Source organism: Danio aesculapii, chromosome 15 (assembly GCF_903798145.1).
Source record: "Danio aesculapii chromosome 15, fDanAes4.1, whole genome shotgun sequence".
NCBI lineage: Eukaryota > Metazoa > Chordata > Actinopteri > Cypriniformes > Danionidae > Danio > Danio aesculapii.
Window position 1 is genome coordinate 13,718,480 of NC_079449.1, and position 22,910 is coordinate 13,741,389.

Consider the following 22,910-nt stretch of genomic DNA (forward strand, 5'->3'; position numbering starts at 1 on the left):
TGAGGCGTGCACTTGAGTAAATTATGATGGCGGTTTTTATGCATTCACTAGAGGGAATTTGAACGTTAGCTCCACAGCTAACTATCAGGCACCTGTCGAGTTAATGCAATCCAGTATAATATATACAAATAAATGGAGCGGGTGCTTTTTAAAACAAATGACGGTTAATGAATGAAAGCCAAACCAGTAAGCCGTCTGACAAAAAAGTGCCCTTCTGAATCAAATCAGCAGGATGCCCATCTGGATCTTTCACTTACTTTGAAGACTACTGACTATGTTTACATGGACATCTGTAATCTAGTTATTTGCCTTAATAAGACAATAATATAATTAAGGTGTTACGTGAAGTGCTTTTTGAATGTTGCGTCACCAGGCTATTCACGTTTCCTGCAGAGGCTCGCGTAATTTTAGGTTCTATCCTTAATTTTTCGACTTTACTGCAGTTCGTTTCACTTTCACTCATGAACATTTCATTCACGCCACGGTGACAAACTGGGGTATTAGACGCGAATATAAAGTAAGGACTGGTGGAAGAGTGCTGTTTTAATGGAAAGCCTAATGGAAAGAAAAAAACCTCCGCATTTCATGATGTATGTGCGTGCGCGCGGTCCTTTACTGACAGCCGTGTGTGTGGATGTTGTCATAAAATGCGGCGAAAAGTCCTACATGACGGTAATAGTTTGATTGCGACGTTTAATACCACTAATATAGTGAAAATTGAGTGAAATTGGACAAACTTGGGGGGGGGGGGGCGTGTGTCATAAAAGTTTGAAAAACCCTGCATTATACTATACACATTCTTGATCTGTTTTACATCATATCATGATATATACATACTGTACATGCATACATCAGCAAATACAAGTAGATACAAGTTCCCTTATATGTCCAATCATCTATTGTACATACGTATAGAATTAATCACAATAGGCTTAAATATTATATGAAATAGATAAAAATAGCTAAACTATTTTTAAGTTTACTAAAAATATATGGATGTAATTAAGGGTGTAATGGACCACGGTTGATCCGTGATTCATAGGGATCACAACCCACGGTTCGGAACACGTTACCTGCAGATTAATAATTTTTATATTATTTATTTATAACTTTTATATTAATCTTAAATTTGTAACGATCATAGAGATATCGCCTCTCGCATTTAGGCTTTTCTGTGAAATATAATGATGATGGAAGAAGTTGTGGTAGGTTATTCAGGATGTGGTGGGTTTCTTAGGTTATTAAAGGTGATTTCTGTCACTACTTGTTTAGCCTGCATTAATGCATTAAGTGTAAGCTGCACGATTAATCATTAAAATATCAGGATCTCAACACCCACGCAACATTAATTAATTATAAATGATGGTGATTTTCATATGTTTATTAATCCTTCAAATCGCTGCATTTAGATCTGTGTTTGAAAAACATAAACATCAAGAAAGAGATTGAGTCTTTAGTCTTTTGAGCTAGTTATGAAGTTACAAACAGTTAAATAACGCAGAAGTACTGAGATAACAGCTTCTAGTTTAGATAAAACCACTGATGTTTATGGTAAAGATTAAAATCACCATCATTAACGACACTCAAAAAGAAAAGTTGTAGGCAGCAATTACATTAACTAATAGATGGCGAAAACCAGCCATCAAAAATATGCCACTGAATAATTCATCAAAAATGATCAGCAATGAAACATGAAGTTTTATGAGTGAATAATTGAATTTACTGAATATTTTACAGTTTATTTTTATGCAGCTGATTATTTCTTCATTCTATTTTTAATAAAATGACAGGTTGTCAGATCTGTTTGTTAAAATCAAAAGTTTCTTACAGTGCTGTTTTTGTAATAAATGGAAAGCAAATTACATTGGTCTCCTCTCCTATTTAATTCCTATTTCTATTTTTGTACCCCTCCCCCTTCCCCTTGGCCCTTAAAACTGAGTGTGAAGGGGAAAGGGTTCATAATTTACCCCTAAGAAATGGGACACCACTACAGCACGATCGTGACTGCTGTAGTTATTTCAGTTATTTTTTGGTATTTATCTTCAGGAAATCACTGAAGGCAACGATATTATGTTATCATAATGATATAATGCGGCAATAAGATCGTAACTAAACTACACATTTACACAGTGGCCATATTCATCTATGTAAACACACAAAAACAGCATTAACTTTATGCCAGATACTGTAAAAAACCCATTCCCAGCCACTAGACATTTCTGACATGGTATTCGAGTGTCATTGAGTGTCAGAATGTTGTAGGACTGATATACAGGAGTTATTATTAGGGATTATAGAATTAGCGGTTTTTGTTTTAGCGTTTTTTTTTTTGTTTTTTTTTTTAAAGCATGACGGTAAAACACGAACGCGGTTATGAATATATTAAAACATGTGTTTGTTTGTTGTGAAAATTCATAATAATGACAAAAAAATACAAATTTGCGGATCTCCTTACTTCTGGGTGCAGCTACGTTGCCGTTGTGGCTGGTGTATTCTGGGAAATTTTCGTACCTTTTGGCTTCGAGTGTAGTCCTGAAAAATCTCCATTCAAAGGGCTATCTATCCCTTCCCCTTACTGTAGCCCTACGCCTTTAAGTTAAAGAGAATTAGGACACCCCTACCCTTTCTTGGAAGGGCTAAGGGGTAGAATTGGGATTGGGCCTAAAAAGCCATAATGTGATCCGAACCGTGAGATTTGTGATCTGTTACACCACTAGATGCAATGCAATATTTTATAATATATATTATGTTTGTATTTAAAAATATACTATACACTAAAAAAAAAGTTGACAACTCAAAATTTTAAGCTGACTTAATTTTCAACCCTTTTGCTGCACTTGACTCGATTTAAGTTCAGTAAACTCAAAAATGTCCTGAAGCTGGTTGCCTTAATTTTAAGTTGAGTCAACTTTTTTACAGTGTAGTTCAAAAGTTTAGAGTCAGTAAAGATATATAATATTACAAAAATATTTGTTAAATAAATGCAGTTCTTTAAATTTTAGTTCTTAATTTTCTCCAAAATATTTTATGACATTTTAGAATGATTTCTGAAGGATCATGTGACAGCGAAGACTGGATTAATGATGCTAAAGTTCATCTTTTTTATTACTGTATTCAGTCATACATAACATGTATATAAAAACAGAACGCGTTATTTTAAATGATGACAATTGCTGTGTTTTTCCTATATTTATGATTATATTAATTCAGCATTTGTGAGCATTGAAACACTAATCCATCTTCATCCCCACATTTTGAACTGCATTTAAATATTTAGAAACTTTAATTAATAATAAACTCTGTCAATTGACAATAACCAAAATGAACAATTCGAAAGAACTATGGACTAAATCGGCAATAAAGTGATAAGTTTAATTCACACACAATCTCTCTGAACTTGTCCAGATATTATATAGAGGAATACTATACAATACAGTAATAATATATTATACTATTTCATCATTTAACATTTATTTGTAAGGTTTAATATATAGCAGCATTATATACACGTATAAAGTATATACTAATGTGTTTGAAAATACAATGGAAAAAATAAATTGATCTTTTAGAAACCTTTTTTAGTCAATAAAATAGAACTTTGACATGTTTTCATGAGATTCACTTAACAAACACCTGAGCTTTTTCACTTGTCAGGGCAGACTGCTATGAGGATCTCGGAGGTGAAGTTATGTTTGTTTGGATTAGCATAAATGGATCCAGCGGTTCAGTAAATGGCCTCATTTTTAGTCTGACTTGAGCTCAGCCATTTTGTTTCTGTTTTGAGGCTTGTGGTTGTGATACTCAGAGATGTTTGTGTATGATGGTTTGTTCAACCGACTGGAGTTTTCTTGTTTCGGGTTTGCTTTGTTTTGTTGTTGTGACCTAGTTTTGTTACCTTTGTGGTCCCATCAAGTGGCCTTATCTACTATGTACTTGCATCATAAAATAAATGTATTGTACATATTGTTTCTTATTCTATTGAAGTGGGATAAGGGAAGATCAGGGACTTGTTTGATGGTATGTGTAGGTTTAACACTAGAACTGCTGAGGCAGTAATTTTGACCATTTTTAAATTTTGTAGTTTAATTAATTTGTTCAAATAAAACCCATAACTATAGTAGCCTGACTTTTCCTAAATGTCTGTGTATTTCATTCCATAATTGTTATTTTATTCAAATAACAAAACCATAATGGATTTTGTTAACAAAACATAACTTTAAGATGGGAAAAGCTTAACTCATTGTTCAGACGTCTTTCACTGTGGTAAAAAAGAACTTTCCTCACCCGCTTGCTGAACACGCACCTTCACAGGTTGTCTCTAACTCGTACAGCATTTAAGGCTATATTACAAAAAAGTTAGTATTTTTAGGGTCATGACTTTCAAATGACATTCAAAGCTTAATTCAAGAATCTCAATAGAAGCTTTGAATGTAAATATCTTATGTGAATGTAATGTCTTATATTAAACGATGTGGACATTCTAATAGTTAAGGAATTCTTGAAGTTCCAGTGTTAAGGAGGTCGCACACCGGATACGCCGTGCAGCACCGCGCACATGACAGTGGGAAGTAACGCATACCAGACAAGCATATTCGCATATTATTTAAAATTAAACTATTCAGATGGCACTCTGTGGCACGGCAGAAATTTGAACAGTGGCGCCGGTGTGCGTACCCTGATAGAAACCTCTGGTAGTTTTGTTTTGTTAGTTTTTTAAATATAAGTACAATGTGAAAACACAGTAAGAGGCCATTCACACAGAGCGCATCTTTGCATTTAAAGGGCACCTATTTTGCCCCTTTTTTAATATTTAAGATAAGCCTTTTGTGTCTCCAGAATGTGTCTGTAAAGTTTCAGCTCACAATTCCCATCAGATTATTTATTATACCTTTTCAAATGTGGGAAATTTGAGCCATTGGATATTGTAGCTGTTTTATTGCCTGTACCTTTAATGCAAATGAGATGGTTCCCCCTGCCCACCATTCCCACGTGTGTGTCAGAGATCTGTTTGTATTGCTCTGGTGTGTGCAAGCCTTTCTGCAACAATGATTCACTCAATGTCGTCATAAAGTTTGTGCGTGTGCATACATTCGTTATGGTATTTATTTATTTAGGTCCACAAACCGGGATGGAAGCGTATTCTTTTAGAACTGTACTGGCATGCAGCTGTGGTGAAGAATTATGAAGCGATTTTTACTATCTTTATTACAAACATGCACGTTTTAAAAACGTTTTAAACTTGTAAAACTCATTCTTGAGCTGCAGATGATCACAGAGAGCTGAACAGATCTTTTAATCCCAGTTGCTTTGCGTACATCCTGTGTTGTGGATATGATTATACATATTACTATGGAGACATGTTAATACATGTCTGTTAATTAATTCGGTGGGCGGGGAAACCATGTTGCGGTGGGCCTCAAAATGAGAGGAATTTGGATCTTATTTTAACGTCAGGAAATTTTTAAAAAAGAGACTTATTGTGTTTCTATCTCTCCAATATGTCAGTGTACACCAGGCGTGCTCAACCCTGTTCCTGGAGATCGACCTTCCTACAGATTTCAGTTGCAACCCATATCAAACACACCTGCCTGTAATTATCAAGGGCTGTTCAGGTCCTAATTAATTGGTTCAGGTGTGTTTGATCGGTGTTGGAGCTGAACTTTGCAGGAAGGTCGATCTCCAGGAACAGGGTTGAGCACCACTGGTGTAAACACTACACACTACCTACACACAGTTCTGTTCAAATAGCTTACAAAAGATGGTTTTCATTATAGGTGCCCTTTAAAACATTAGACGTAGTGTTGTTGTCCACCATGTTGCAGTCAAATAAAATTGTTGTCATGCCAACTTGCTACTGTAAACAGAAACTCTCAACGCTGGCCACGCCTCCTGAGTTCTTCTGTTTGGTCCGCTGCTTTGGAACTGACATTGATAAACGCCACTGCTTGTAAACGTTGAAATTCTTTACAAAGTATCTTTACAATGTGTCTTAATAACCCGGTGATCATGTGCTAGGTGCTACAAAAGACATGAGCGTAAAGCTCACACATGCCAATCAAGAGCGCATTCTGTGTGAATGAACCCCAAGCTATATTATAACAATGATCCATTTAAGTGTAAGTTTATAGTAATTAAGGCTACTGAATCTAAAGTGGGCCATTTTTGTTAATGCGGTGAGGCTGTTGCCCATCATTCCATCTCTCCCTGACCAATGAAATCCAATCTTTCTTCTTATTTCATTCTTTTCACAATTTTTTGGCTTCCTCTGGCTCTCTTCAATCCTCCTTTCCTCTCTTGTTCTTTCGTTACTTCTCTCTATCTCTCTCTTTGTGTGCGTGTGTTTGTTTTTCTGTGGTGTGGTCAGTATGACTCCCTCTCCCTCTGCTGCATTGCGCTCTATGGCTCCTCTCGGTGGTGTCGAGGATGGGTTTAACCTCTTCAGCGCCCGTGGTGTCCTTTCCTTCATCCAGTCAAGCACACGTCGGGCCTACCAGCAGGTCCTGGAGGTCCTGGACGAGAACCAGCGCAGGTGACCTTTGACATCAGACCCCCGAATCCCTCCTGACTTTTTGGCTAAATTAGATGTTGCTTCAACGAGTAACTAATCTAATGTGTTCCTGTCACATTTCTGATTACAAATTGAGGAAGTTAAACTATATCTGACATATGACACACAAATTATCCTTCAAGAAATGTCATACTTTTAAGTAGAAACCCTACAAATTACATTTTATATGGGCTGGTTTTTTAGATGATGGCTTGTCGTAGTATGTTTCGCTGTTGGATGTGGACACACTTCTTCCTAAACATTTTTTTCTCTTTTGGTTTGGGGAGTTTGTGTTTGTCATGGGTTGTAATGCATTGCACAAAAGATTTTTTGCTCATTTATTGGAATCCTTTCTTTATTTTTGCTTCACATTTAGGTTTTAGTTTAATGTGTACACACACAGTTTGTGGCATTGCTGTTTAATTTTTTAAAGAAATGTTCGGGTTTATTGCAAGCTGGGTTCGGTTTAGAGATTTTGTGGCTCACAAAAATAAAATAATTTGTACTATTCGATTTAAAACTAAAGCAAAAATTGCAGTTGTAATTCCAATTTAGTACTTTGGTCACATGACAATTTATGTTTATATTTTTAGGAATCAAAATATGTTGTATTTTATCTTCATCAAATTAAATTGACAAAGCTTGTCAAAGATTGGTCATATAATTAGAATATCTTCAAAAAGTTGATTTGTTTCACTAATTCCATTCAAGAAGTGAAACTTGTATTATGTATACATTCATTCCACACAGACTGATGTATTTCAAGTGTTTATTCATATATATACATACATAGATACATATGCAAATACATACAGCGTATCCGGAAAGTATTCATAGCGCTTCACTTTTTCCAAAAAGAAAAAAAATCGCATAAGTATTCACAGCCTTTGCTCAATACTGTGTTGATGCACCTTTGGCAGCAATTACAGCCTCAAGTTTTTTTGAACATGATGCCACAAGCTTGGCACACCTGTCTTGCCCATTCCTCTTTGAAGTACATCTTAAGCTCTATCAGGTTGGATGGGAAGCAACAGTGTACAGTCATATACAGATCTCTCCAGAGATGTTCAATAGGATTTAGGTCTGGGCTCATTCAGAATGTGCCTGTACATTTGCTGCATTCATCTTTCCTTCTATCCTTCTATTACAAAAAAAAACTTTTTGTCACGTTGTCATTTTGGGGTATTGTGTGTAGCATTTTGAGGAAATAAATAAATGAATTTTGGAAATAGGCTGTAACTTAAAACGTGAAGCACTACGAGTATTTTCCGGATGCAATGTGTGTATGTATACATATATGTATATATATGTATGTGTATATATATATATGTATATAGGTAAAATAATGCTCAATATTCATTTAGCAAAATTGATTCATGTAAAAACAAATACTTGACCTATAAATACTGTAATGTAGCTGATCACCATATATTTAGCTATTTTGAGTGATGTTGCAGTTAAATGGGTGTTTTACTAGTGATTTGAAGGATAGCAGCATTTAACATGACAATTAATTAGTATTTAAAGAGTCTTTCAAACGATTTTGTTTTGAATTCTGAAGTTTTAGAATTTTTATTAATACTAAATACCATTTTTGGGGGTGTCATTTCTAAACCTTGTTAAAAATATATATTTAATACTAATTATTTTCATCTTTGACCAATATTTACTCTATTTGTTTAAGAATGATGTTCAATGTTAGTTTATTTGATCAAAAATATACAATATTTATTTGTATAGCACATTTAAAACAACCACAGTCTACCAAAGTGCTGCACAGTAATATACAATAAATGTTATTGTATATTGTAATTGTATATATTTTATTAGGCAGTGCAGTGTATTCCTATTAGGTATTAATGTCCTTCAAAAATCTACCACAAACGCTCTGACATGATACAACCTAACCTTATATTAAATCCAGAACATTCCTTTACATGTGGTTTGTGTGGATACCTGCACCAGTGAATCCATGAGCTCATTTCCTGTGCCTTGTGTGACTTGTTTGGCTTCTCATTAGTAGCTTTCAGTACGGCATTAACTTCAGCTCCACTTACAGCCACTAAACTTCACTGTAGAGCCACCAAGACAATAACTTCTGTCTGAAAATAAGAAGGAAAAATAAATAAATGAGGATGTTTGTGCTTATTTCTGTTCATCTGGCTGATTGACCCTGACATCTTATTTGATTATAAAATGAAATGTTGACAGGGTTTGTGAGACAAAGACTCCCTGCGGAACGTACCATTAAAAAAAAAAACATGGCATATTAATAAAGTTGTCTGTCTGTGTATGTCTTCTTTTGTCCTTTTCCTTCTCTCACTTTCTCCATATCCGCTTCTCAGCAAGCCATCTCTTAGAGGGGGTTCAACCCTCTCTAACCCCCAGCATGACACCAGGTAACTCCTCTTTCTTCCTCTCATTTCTTCCCTCTCCTCTGGTTTTTTTGGTCTCATTTTGTTGTCCTCTCAGCACAATCTCAGTTTCTAATGAAGTGAATGATCATTTCTGACAGGTTTGCGCTGGCCACGCTGGACTCCACTCTCGAGGGAGGAACGGATGACATGGCTGTTGTGGACGCAACTTCTCTACGCAGACAGGTATTATTTTGCTGTTATATTAAAAAAACGTGGTTGATATTGTGCCGTTGCAAATAAAATAAACTGCTTTGAATGCAGTTCAACCAGTCAGAATCAAAACATTGTGTCATTCAATATCCATGCGTACACACAAAATATACAGTTGAAGTCAAAATGATTAGCCCTCCGGGTTTTTTTCTTTGAAAATTTTTCCAAAAGATGTTTAACAGAGCAATGAATTTTTCACAGTATTTCCTATCATATTTTTTCTTCTGGAGAAAGTCTTATTTGTTTTATTTCGGCTAGAATAAAAGCAGTTTGTAATTAAAAAACATTTTAAGGTCAGTATTATTAGCCCCATCAGCAATACTTTGTTTTCGATTGTCTACAGCAGGGGTTCCCAAGCTTTTCAGCCCTTGACCTCCAAAATAACAATGTCAGTGACTCTCGACCCCCAGTACTTTCTGAGGTGGTTATAATAAATATATAAACCTTGCACACAACGGCGCACGCATACCAATAGCCCCAAGTCTATTCATGGTTTAATTTTGGAGAAGTCACTCAGAGATCATCCTCCATGTTCAGTTGTGGCCTGTATTTATTTATAATGCAGGAAAGGTGTCAGAAAGTTTAACCTGGTGCCATAAAATCAATGTGCTGCATCTGACGCTATCGCTGTTTCTTTAAAATAACGCAAAAAAATCAAAAGGCTGATGGCTTTTTATTTACATGTTTATTATTAACATGTTAGCAATGTTACTATCAACTACTATTTAGTTCTTCAGTAGGTTGTGGATAAAATGTACCTAATAGTTTAAGTAGTTTAGCCTTTAAATGTCTCTTTAAGCTGAATACTAGTATATTCTATATATAAATGTGTTGAAAAATCTTTCCATTAAACAGAAATTGGGGAAAAAAATACAGGGGGGCTAATAATTCTGACTTCAACCGTATGTGTGAAAGGTGTTTTCACGAATAAATCATGATTTATCAAAACTTCGTACTAAAATTATCAACATACTGAAATAAAAGTCTCAGCAACTACTGAACGTTAAAAACGACAGTGTGAATGCTTGGTGAACTAGGACTAAATGTATACATTGCTTATTTTTTTTGGACTGAACCAAATTTCATGTATGAAAACAACCTAAAAGTGTTAATTTTATTGTTTGTAATTAAGAAATGAATTAGCCCCCTTGTCTCTGAGGTCAAGCGATCCTCTTTGTCGTGTGTTTACAGATTGTCAAGTTGAACCGGCGTTTGCAGCTCTTGGAGGAGGAGAACAAAGAGCGAGCCAAGCGAGAAATGGTCATGTACTCCATCACTGTAGCTTTCTGGCTCGTCAACAGCTGGGTTTGGTTCCGACGCTAAAGCTTCTCAGACTCTACAGAGTGGGAGGGGCTAAAGCAAAACTCCACCCCTCATGTTATACGTGTCAAATTTTAGCCATGTTTTATAATGGCCACAAAACGTTGTTGTTTTCTTCACAGCAAGAGCAGTAAAGTCAGAGATAGCTTTCTGTGTTTGGAATTGTCTGATTTATTTTTTATTATTATTATTATAAATGTGTATTTATACATGTTTTTTTATTATTTGTACAATTGTACAAATTCTCTGTTTCTTTCTTTTGTATGTTTTATTATTTGGGGGTTCCTTTGCCAAGGCCAAGCAAGCATGAACTAGATGTGTATATATAAATATATTCCTTCACGTGTCTTTGAGCTTTGGCCGTAGCTGATTATTTTCTTTCATAGGTTTACTATTTACCAGATAGAACAATATTATGGCAACTTTAAGAAAGACCAATGGAATGGGACGCACTGATGTATCATAGACAAATGATATTAAAAAGTCATCTTAATATTTTAGGTAAATTATATACGTCTGTATGTTACATCAACATTGAAATCATACTTGTTTAGTCCTGCTCATTATTTATGCTCAACAGCCCATTATTGTATGCTGATGATGTCGTTTCTGCTACAGCTTTTTTGCAGGATGATACTGAAATGGTACACGTTCAGTTTTCCACTCACAAAGCCTTGAACATTGTATTACAAATGCTTTTGTTTGAATAAACGACAACAGTAGTGAATGCCACGGCCTTACTTTATATCTTTATTTAATTTTAGTTCACATTAGTGTTTAATTTTATATTAGTAAATATTATTAACAAATATTGGATGACTTCTTATATTGTATGACCAATACTCACGAGACTCACGCATGAACATTTACTCAAAGGAGAAGAACCCCCAAAATGTCTATATTGCAACAGAAACCAAACTGTTAAACATATTCTGGTGGAATGCCTCGTTTATAATGTTATCACACAACTATTTTTATCTGGAGAAACTTTAAATGAAATGTTTTTAAATGTGAATCCGTCTAAAATTGAACAATTTTTATCAAAAGTAATCCTAAAACTGTTTTAGATTTTTATCTTACATATTATCATCATTATTATTATTATTTATGTATTTTACCTTGTATATTATTTATTGCTGTTGATTACTTTTAATTGTTTGAATATTTTTATAATTATAGAAATTGGTATTTATAAAACGTCTTAAACTTGATCTATTTTTTTATTTTTATTTTTTTGCCATGACAAAGCCATAGAAGCTGAAATGGCAATAAAATTTAAATCTCTCTCTCTCTCTCTTTCTCTCTCTCTCGCCAATATAAAATCAAAAGATTACTTGTAAAGCAACGTTAATAATTTGAACCAATTATCATGCAAAATTAAGCATACTGTTTTACTGAAGTTTTAGTAATTTAAAGAAATAAACATTTCTAACAGCTGAAAATATGCACTATTACACTATTTTTTTTTTATTTAATAGGCTTTTATTTCTCTGTGATCATTTTTATAATATATAACCTATTTAAAGTCAAAGGGTTATTTATATATTAACATTAATGTTACATTAATAATAACATGTTGTTTTTTTGTAATTCAAATGTTCTGTGAATAATGAAAACACTAAAAATTCAACTAATATTTATAATTGATATACCATGCAATTCCATGGTAGCACCATAGTACAGTACTTTACACAAACAAATGGATGTATATTGCTGATAATAAAATAGGTATTTAATGACTAAATAAATATATACAATTAAATGTTATCCAGAAAAGCAATTACATTACAATTACAAAAACATTACAATAGCAATTACATACAATTTAAAATCTTCCTTCGTATTGTCTAAATAAATGCACTGTTACGTGATCAACCAGCGTTTCAAATGAAAAGCTTTAGCATTATTGATTTAAAACTGAAGCAAACATTGCATTTGTAATTCCAATTTAGTATTTTGGTTACATGACTGTTTATGTTTTTAGTAATCTAATTATAGGCCATATTAAATTATAGGCCAAATTAAATTGACAAAGTTTTTGTTTGTATATACAGTTGAAGTCAGAACTATTTGCCCCCTTTGATTTTTTTTCTTCTTTTCTTTTTCCCAAATGATGATTAACAGAGCAAGGAAATTTTCACAGTATGTCTAATAATATTTTTTCTTCTGGAGAAAGTCTTGTTTTATTTCGGCTAGAATAAAAGTATTTTTAAATTTTTCAAAATCCATATTAAGGTCAAAATGATTAGCCCCTTTAAGCTATTTTTTTTCAGGAAGTCTACAGAACAAACCATCGTTATACAATAACTTGCCTAATTACCCTAACCTGCCTAGTTAACCTAATTAACCTAGTTAAGCCTTTAAATGTCACTTTAAGCTGTATAGAAGTGTCTTGAAAAATATCTAGTCAAATATTATTTACTGTCATCATGGCAAAGATAAAATAAATCAGTTATTAGAAATGAGTTATTAAAACTATTATGTTTAGAAATGTGCTGAATTTTTTTTTCCGTTAAACAGAAATTGGGGAAAAAGATAAACAGGGGGGCTAATAATTCTGACTTCAACTGTATATGTGTGTTTATTTACAGTACACACAAACTTAACAGATCTATCCCCGCTTGTCAACTTAATTTGATGCAGATAAAAATAGAATATATATTTTTAATAAGCACATAAGAAATAAAGATGTAGGTAAAATAATGCTCCATCGTCATTTAGCAGAACAGATTTATGCAAAAACAAATGCTTGATATATTAATAGCTACTTACTATAATATAGCTGATCACATTAGATTTTGTTATTTTGAACAATCTTGCTGTAAAATAGGTGTTTTTAATCATTGTTTGCACCTTCGTTTTTCAGTTGTGGATTCCACCACCTCAGTCTTGTTTTATTATTTTGTAAGGAAAAGCATATAACGTTTTACAATAAAAATATAGATGCCAGGGGAGGAAGTAAAAACAAAATACAAATATCCAAATATGCAGCAGTTATAAACAGTACATTATAAAGTTTGCACATTTTTAAAGTGTGAAGGGTTTTCTTGTTTAGAGTCTCAGATACTGGAAATATTTAAGCACATTTCAGTCTACAAAACCTTAAAATTAGGATTCTGATTTATTTTATTTCATTTATTTTTAGCAAAAACCAGCATGTATAGTTTCATTATACAACAAAATCACTTCACAATCCTTAATAAGAAGGATTACATGAGAAAATAAAATTAAATAATAAAAAAGAGAGAGCGGATACATAATCTTATTTACATTCATTCATTCATTTTCTTTTCAGCTTAGTCCCTTTATTAATCAGGGGTCGCCACAGCGGAATTAACCACCAACTTATCCAGCATATGTTTTACACAGCGGATGCCCTTCCAGCTGCAACCCATCACTGGGAAACACCAATACACTCTCACATTAACACCCATACACTATGGACAATTTAGCTTACCCACTTCACCTGTATCGCATGTCTTTGGACTTGTCGGGGAAACTGGAGCATCCAGAGGAAACTCACGCTAACACTGGGAGAACAGGGGTCTGGATGCAGACCTGGTGCAGTGCAATCTGTGCTGCATCCAATGCTTTTTAATGACCTCACCTAACCCCACCCCTAACCCTACCCCTCACAGTGATGTGACTCGCTCCTTTTTTTGTGCATTGTGTCTGACATTGCATCGCTGAGTGATGCAATCTCAGCTTGCATCATAAAGGCTGCATCCAGATACTATTGGGAGAACATGCAAGCTCCACACAGATATGCCAACTCACCCAGCCGGGGCTCAAACCAGCGACCCTCTTGCTGTGAGGCGACAGCGCTATCCACTGCGCCGCCCTTATTTACATACAGACATATTATCTTATATCATAATTATCGTATTTAAAAACAAATATATTATACATACTTTTTAAATTTAGTAATGAACAAAAGCTATTATATGCACTCACACAATCTCGGAGCTCCGGCCAGGAGGCGGCGCTGTGGACAGTTTCCCCCCGGGTTTCAGTCGCTCGTTCACGGACAGCGCAGTGTGTGAGGTCGCGGCTGTCATGGCGGCGTGCAGGGCGCTCGTGAGTCGTGCCGTTTTGCCTTTGCATTATCATCATGTGTGCAGAGCAGTGGTGTTCACCCAAATCAGAGAAAAGAAGAGATGGATGAAGGCCTACATGTTCGTCATGCGGAAGAAGTTGAAGCTGGAGGGACCTCCAGCTCCTAAGCCACGGTCAGTAGAGCATCTCAAGATCACTTATGAGTGAGACTCAAGGCTGTGACTCAAATCATGGTCAATCGCCTACTTAGGGTGTATATATGGGGGTCAGGGTGCTTTAGGGTGTATCTGCGTTGTCTAGAGATAGACAGCTCGCAGGGTTTTGAGTCACCGTTAGTTAGTTAGTTAGTTAGTTAGTTAGTTAGTTAGTTAGTTAGTTAGTTACTTAGTTACTTAGTTACTTAGTTACTTAGTACAAATGTCAAGACCCATACTAAACAGTTTACTAACGTACTAAACAGTTTATGTATTACATAGAATTTTGTGATTTGGGGGCCCTAAGCAATTCCAGCCATGTGGCCCAAAAATTCTAAAATGCACCTTTAATTTATTTTTAATTGATTTATTTTTCTTATATCACTTAATCACTCCTTTTCTACATTTGTCTTAATACAAAATAACAACAACATGTAAAGCATCTTGTAAAACTTTTTTAAATGATTTGATTTCTTAAAATGAATTCACGACTTAAAATTATTTATATAATATTTCGTTTTAAAAACTAAATCTTTACCTAATTTGACTACTAGACTTCTCCATGATTGAGGGTGGGGGATACATTTGTGCAGATGTAATACACATTAAGCTCTTATTGTTTTAGACACTCATCATACAAAATATGATAGAAAATATTTTTATATATAATTCATAGGTATTTATTTAGGGACCCTCAGATTTCCTGGAGCCCTAAGCAGCCACTTATCTTACTTATTGGTTAAATCCGCCACTGATATTGCTATTACTTATTCTGGGGATATGGACATGTTACGACATTTTGCATTATTGTTCAATTGTTTAATAAGGACTTTTCTCTAAATGTAGCAAATATGCATATAGCATATATGCATGATTCATTTGTCAAAATAATTTGTTTTAGGGCCATATAGCTGTTTCTTTTAATATTAACACTTAATTTGTGTATGACTCGGCTTCAGCATTAAAAGTAATATTTACAATAATTTTCGTATATAAGTAATAGTCCATATCCATGTGTAAAAATGAAATGGGTTTGTTTTCTCAATATTCAGTTAACATTTTATGTATGTACGATGCATGCATTTTAAATATGTAAAATTTGTATTTTCTATTTCCCAAGGCAGAATTTCTCATATAACGTTTATATTTAATTTGATTCATATTTTAGTGAACAATAACAGCACTAGAACTTAGTATTTATAGTTAATACATTCATCATACCTTGGACCACCATTCATGATAAGGAATTTTATTGGGATATATATATATAATGTCACAGAAATTGTTACAATAAGCGATATTATTGTCCCTTTAAGATCATTTTATCCCATGGATTATATAATGATTATATAACAGCATGCAATTAGCCGAAAAACACTTTAAAATACTTTGAGTACTTAAGGATATTTAGATTCTATAATTCAATGTTAAAAAGGGAAATTTCCTATTATATATACTATTAAATGTCCTTTTAGGTAAATGTCTAATTATAAACTTTGACACCGGTGAGGTAGTACGTAAATGTCACTGTAAAATGGCTCCTCTAACGTTATTTGTGAATTTGTAAATATATATTGCAACAGCAAAAATTATTGAGGTCATCTCCAAGTATTGCAGGATAAGTCGATATATTGAGTGTTGTGACAGGCCTAATGTTTTATATTAATAATTCAGGAATTGTTCCAAATCTGTATTGTTTTGTTTTGCAGAACCTAAAATAATATATGTTTGTATTCAGACAGTTTTGGTTCCCATTGACCCCCTTTGTGTTTATGAATAATAATTGGAAATCAATGGGAAATGAAACCATTTCATCATAAACGTTCATCAATAAGCTCTCTTACTATATAAATAAAACAGGTTTAAAAGGATATGATGATAAATTGATGGTTAAATTATCTTTTTTAAATGATTAGGAGACATTTATATGAATAAAATGATATTAAATCAAATTATAAATACACTACCTGACAAAATTCTTGTCGTTGATCCCAGTTTTAAAAGCAATAAATAATAACTTGACTTCTAATAGACTAGTATCAAGACCTTTGTGCTGCTCATGACATAACAAAACACAGGAGAGGGCAAATTCTTTAGCAGGAGAGCGCTTTTTCTCATTCTTAAGCCATATCAAAGTTCCTGAAAGCAAATGTGCTCCAGGATTGGCCAGCCCAGTCACCAGAATTAACATTATTGAGCATGTCTGAGTTAAGACGAAGAAGAGTCTTGATGAACTCTGGAAGTCCTGCAAGAACATTTTCTTTGCCATTCCAGACGACTTTATTAATAAATTATTTGAGTCATTGCAGAGATCCTCCAAGCTCATGGGAGTCACACACAATATTAATTCTTTATCCACTGCACCATGACTTTATATTCTATACTGTACATTATTTCTGTTAAGTGACAAGACTTTTGTCTAAGCAAAGTCAGACCTTACTGTCCTGATTAAATAATTACAAATCAAGGCATGATCATATTTTATTTTGGTAAAATAAGCATAATCTAGAGGCCTCTGCCTTTCATATTAGACACTTCTGATACCAAATGATCAACTAGAAGTCAAGTTATTATTTGTTGTTCCTAAATCTTGAATAGACGACAAGACTTCTGTCATGTAGTGTATGTACATATTGTGTATGTGTGCAAGTGTGTATAATTGTATTGATATTGATAATTTGTCCACATTCCCTCTGAAATAATGTCTCCATCCATGGCTTTAACACTCCTGTTTTGTCTTTTGATCAGCTCTGAACAGCCGAACTTTGATTACCATGCTGAGGTGGAAGCTTTCGGTGTCCGTCTGCAGGAGAGTTTCTCTGTGGATTTGCTGAAGACAGCGTTTGTGAATACCAGTTACCTGCGCTCTGAGGAAGAGAGGAGGAAAGCGCTGGGTTTGGATTCAGAGACCGCCGTCCTGAACCTGAAAGACAATACTGAGCTGCGTGAACACGGTCAACATTTTACTACGGTAAGCACAATGTCAGATCACAGTATCCACACCAGAAGCAGATCTATCCCCGCTTGCCAGATCTGTTATCCTTGTACTTGTCTAATATCAAAACTGTATTAATTAATAGGCTTTTATCAAAGAGGAACTCAACTGTGAAAAGCAGATTCAGGAGCCTACGGAATGGTAGTAAAGAAGTGTAAAGTTAAATTATCTTAATTGCGAGATTTTAACAGATTTATACATGGACATAATTGAGCAAGTCTGAGGTAAGATGACGTGTTGAAGATGAATCTAAAGAATCTTAATAAACTCTGGGGGTCCTGCAAGAACGCTTTCTTTGCCATTCTGGATGACTTTATTAAGTTATTTGAGTCATTGCAGAGATGTATGGATGCAGTCGTCCAAGCTCATGGGAGTCATACACAATATTAATTCTTTATCCACTGCACCATGACTTTATATTCTATACTGGACATTATTTCTGTTAAGTGACAAGACTTTTGTCTAAGCAAAGTCGGACCTTACTGTCTTAATTAAATAATTAAAAACCAGGGCATGATCATATTTAATTTTGGTAAAATAAGTGTAATCTAGAGGCCTTTGCCTTTCATATTAGACACTTCTGATACCAAATGATCAACTAGAAGTTATTATTTGTTGTTCCTAAAACCTGGATGGGTGACAAGACTTTTGTAAAGTTGTGTACACTTACTATGTTTACCATGTTCTGAGAGCTGAGATGCTTATTTTGATTTTCTCAGACATATCAAGATAAGTGTGCAAAGGTCTCTCTCTCATATGCACACACACACTATACTCCATATAAAAGCCAGAAACTAAGCTTTTTTTTTCACCACAACTGTTGATCAATAGTAATATTTGCTAATTTTACCTCTTCCTAACAGGCAAAACCACCAATAATCAAGAATGCATGAAAATATGGTGTCATGGCTTTGCAATCAAAAGATGTCATTATAATAGAGGTCAATGAGTCAAAAACAGCCACCAACATATCAAAAGGGTAGTAAGTTTGCTCGGTGTATTGTTGAGCTTTTAAAAATTTTCAAAGCATTTTCCCAAAAATATGTGTCAAAATATGATTTGAAGTCTTTCTATTTGCTGAAACACAGAGAAAGATGTGACCAAATTAAGGCTCAGAATCACCCCAGAGTGGATGAAAACATCCCCGACAGCACACAAGGGTTAAATAATTAAATGAAGAATAAATCAATGTAAGGTAGATAAAAGAAGTAACAGCACAAATGTATAGTTGCTTTCCTGAAGTAATACACACACAGATTGCTACAATGAGCCACTGAGTTACTGAGTGATGATTTTGCTGAATTGGTATGATATTGATATTTCTCTCCTTCTGTTGTTGTGCACAGGGTTTCCTGAGTGACTGGTGCAGGAACAGCTTTCCTAATCTTCCTGATGAGGGCGTGGCTGCTATCGCAGGTCACCTGACAGGGTCAGAGGTTATGTGTCACGTGGCACGAAACCTGGCTGTGGAGGAACTGACGATGAGTGCAGAGTTTCCTGTGCCGGACCACATCCTGCAGGGAACGTTCTTCGCTGTGATTGGTGCTCTGGAGCAGAGCAGCGGGCCTGTGCGAGCCGGCCTTTTCATCAGGGTAAGACAGGAAAGGTGCTTTTATTATTATTATCGTTATTATTATATGAATGAACTGAAGTAGTTCATCAAATTTATATTATGTTGTATGATATATTATGTTACATAAATTAACTCTTTTTTTCTAAGGTATTTTTAGATGGATTGGTAGACAACATTGCATTTTCTTTATAAATCGGTTTTTGGTGGAATAATCCTGAACATGTTTTAAAATAATGAAATGTTTAATAAATTATATCAAATTGATTTGTAGTTATTTTTCATATTTGTGAGTGTATTTAGATATTAAGTTACTAATATGTTATAAATAATAATATTACGCAAATGTTTGTTTGTCACAGGCCTAATCTCTGTGCGTGTGTACTAAAGGTGTGTCATTTTGCAGGATTTCCTCGTGTCTCAGCTGATAGGCAAAGATCTGTTTGATATGTGGAATGTGGTGGATCCAATGGGGCTCCTGGTGGAAGAACTGACCCGTAAAGGTGTAGCTCTACCTGAGCCCCGTCTCATCCGCTCTGCTGGTGCCAGCACTGTCCTCCCTCTGTATTTTGTTGGCCTTTACAGGTAAGATGCAAGTGCTGGAATAATAAGTTACATTATTGTTCCTTTGTTAATATGTAGCACAAAATAAAAACATTTGCAAAACACTGTGGAAAAAAATCATGATGCTCTATCTGAGCCCTCATCTGTATGGTTGGTTGGGCGGTGCCAACTTAGCAATTTTGTTGCTATATTTAGCAACTTTTCAGACTACCCTGGCAGCTTTGTTTTCAAAGAGCACCTAGCATGAAATTGAGCTTTTTTTTTTTTTTTTTGGAGAGGGAAGCCTAGCTAAATGCTAGGCTTCCCTAAATGTTGATTTATCATACACCATGTGTATATTAGCCTGTATCTATTGATCAGTTTGGTACTGTAAAAGAAACTGGGGATGTCTGTGTTAATGGCGCAGTGATTAGTGCGTCGACACATGCACTCCGGTGCTCACGGCGACCCGAGTGCGATTCCTGCCTTGAGGTCCTATGCCGATCCTTCCCCTCTCTCTGCTCCCCTTGCTTTCCTGTCAATAATCTCTACTGTCCTATCTATTAAAGGTGAAAAGCCTGAAAAAATCATTTTAAAAAAAGAAGAAACTGGGGATAAAAAAATAGGTACTGTCAATTTGTGCAACACGTAAGTTTAAAACCCAGAAATGAAAATTCTGAAAGTTTGTTTTGTTCCTTTGAATACAAAAGAAGATATTTTGAAGAATGTTGGATACCAGTGACCATTGATTTCCACAGAATTTGTCTTTTCTTCTATGAATAACAATCGTTTATGTCAAATGTTTCCAATATTCTTTAAAATATTTTCATTTGAGTTCAACAGGGGGAAAAAAAGACTCAAACTGGTTTGGAACAAGTCAAGGGTGCGTAAATAATGACAGAATTTTCATTTTTGGGGGAACTAACCCTTTAAGTTGACCACAAGTCATTTGTGATCATTGTAAAACACAATGCAGTGCGTGCTTGTGAATAATAATAAAACATGAATAGTAAAATTAAAATTATAAAAAAAAGACATTGTGCTCTGGTTTTACAGTGTGTACCAATGTTTAAAACTATAATTGTTCAGAATGTGTAGTTTTGCAATTTATTATGAGCATGCATCAATTGTTGTTGATAAAATAACATACTACTTCTAAAAGATATTATTAATAAAATATTATGTGTTCGTTTTATGAACAAATCCTAATTCAGATTTTCAAAATAATACATTTTTCTAAGATGGCTTGTCAATTTTAATTATTCGTTGCGTATTTAAATCCACAAGTTACAGTGCTGTGCATAGGTTATATAATGATGTCATCTCAATGTCATCTAGCATCGTTTAGCAATAAATCAACCTGCCTTTAGAAACACTGCTTAAAAATAAATGACCAATACTGTATTTGTAAATGAAGTGTTCTAGTAGATTATTCAATTGTGTCAGATTTATTCTGGCCTCCTCCAAGAAAACTATAGCCAACAGTCAATACTCCTCTCACTTTGGTTTAAATGATTTTTAAAATGGCATATCTTTTTTTCTCTTTTATATTGCATCAGTGACCGTAAATTGTTGGCTCAGGGTCCAGGCGAGACTGTCCTTTTAGCTGAAGAAGAAGCGGCTCGAGTGGCTTTAAGGAAACTCTACGGCTTTACAGAAAACCGCAGGCCATTTGACTTCACTGCACCCCAAGATCAGCTTCAGAAGCTCAGCACACAGGCTCTCACCAGCGGATGAATGACAGTGTATAATGGTTTGAAGAGTATATTCCAGTGGGACACTTTTGGAGAAGCAAAATGCATACATTCATCTGCTGTATGGGTGAACGTGAATTTGTTTTGCTGAAATGTGGCTGTCCGGTCATTGGACGCCTGTGGAATATGCCTGAGGGACTCTTAATGTACCACTGACTGACAGTTAAAACATCATATACATCTGCCTTAAGAGCATTCATCTATAATGCAGATGCACATCCTTTAGATATTCTGTTGCTGCATAAAACCTGTTGTATATAAATGCTAAGTTCTGGTTGATGATAATAAAAGTTCTGGACAGAATGTTCAGCTTGAAGTGGTCTGTCTGGACTGAATGCAAAAATCGTTAAGCATATCTTTTTGTGTTGTCGTGGATACCAGTTTTACAAGTTGGTCACCATTGTTGGGCTCATCCAATCAGCCAGATTTTACTGTCAGAGGGATAGTTATAGAGTGTTATGATTACTTGAAAATGATGTAGTATTTCATATATTATTTCATAGGTTGTGCAACATTTTTTATATTTGTGAATCCTGATGAATATTAATGAAACCATTGTGTATAGTTCTTTACACAATGTGAATGATTTGAATGCCAGTCAAACTTACAATTAACAAATAGACTTGTTATAGTTCGTGTGTGTGTGTGTGCGTGCGTGTGTGTGTGCGTGCGTGTTACTAAACATCATTTTATATATTCTTTTTTACGTTTTTAAAATAGTTAAAGGAAATAGTTCAGCCTGGAATTAAACTTTACAATCTACCGACTTCCATTGTATTTTTTTTTTTCTGATATGGAGGTCAAAGTCCACTGGTTTCTTTGTCATAATGGTGGCCATTAGGTCATTAAATGAGTCCAGGGGGAGGGAGATGCACCTTCAATATGGTGTTTTGGATGTTGTGGGGTAATATTTTATTAAAGTGTAGATGGAACTTCGCCTGTGTTACGGCACCTTGCTGCAATTTTAGTTTCCCTAAACGGGATAATAAAGTTGAGTCTGAACATTTTTTAAAATATCTTCTATTGTGTTCAACAGAAACAAAAAGAAACTTAAAAGGCTTGGAGTCAACTGAGGGTGAGTAAATTGTGTCAAACTACTTAAACATAAACCTTTACATTTCATATTGATTTCTGCCATAAAACCATTACAAATCACCCTCTTCTGAACATTAAAACCAGTGCATTTTGTTGGTTATTTGTTTTGCAACGTATGCCATCAGCATTTGCTGGTTTAAGAAGGGCACCAATAGAAGACAACAAATCACCAGTAGAGAGCCACAGAGATTATTAGAATTTACATTAAA

At 34.7% G+C, this 22,910-nt stretch overlaps 2 protein-coding genes across 4 annotated transcripts in view; both read left to right on the forward strand.

Moving 5' to 3' along the window:
• The window catches only part of mffa (mitochondrial fission factor a), a 21,597-nt gene extending 10,376 nt beyond the window's left edge, over nt 1–11,221 (forward strand). Inside the window, exons 5-8 of one of the 3 annotated variants that reach the window (XM_056473440.1) lie at nt 6,365–6,529; nt 8,893–8,946; nt 9,063–9,147; nt 10,366–11,221. In XM_056473440.1, the coding sequence (XP_056329415.1) occupies nt 6,365–6,529; nt 8,893–8,946; nt 9,063–9,147; nt 10,366–10,497 (436 nt within the window). In that variant the 3' untranslated portion in view covers nt 10,498–11,221. The remainder of the gene's footprint in view (nt 1–6,364; nt 6,530–8,892; nt 8,947–9,062; nt 9,148–10,365) is intronic. The other 2 variants (XM_056473441.1, XM_056473442.1) reach the window with 2 other exon arrangements.
• A 3,289-nt stretch (nt 11,222–14,510) lies between these two features.
• mrpl44 (mitochondrial ribosomal protein L44) lies at nt 14,511–22,551 on the forward strand. The gene is made up of 5 exons (XM_056473557.1): nt 14,511–14,723; nt 17,493–17,715; nt 19,086–19,331; nt 19,716–19,894; nt 21,412–22,551. Exons 1-5 carry the CDS (start codon nt 14,551–14,553, stop codon nt 21,587–21,589), a joined length of 999 nt encoding a protein of 332 aa, XP_056329532.1. The 5' UTR covers nt 14,511–14,550; the 3' UTR covers nt 21,590–22,551.
• Nucleotides 22,552–22,910: the final 359 nt, after the last annotated feature.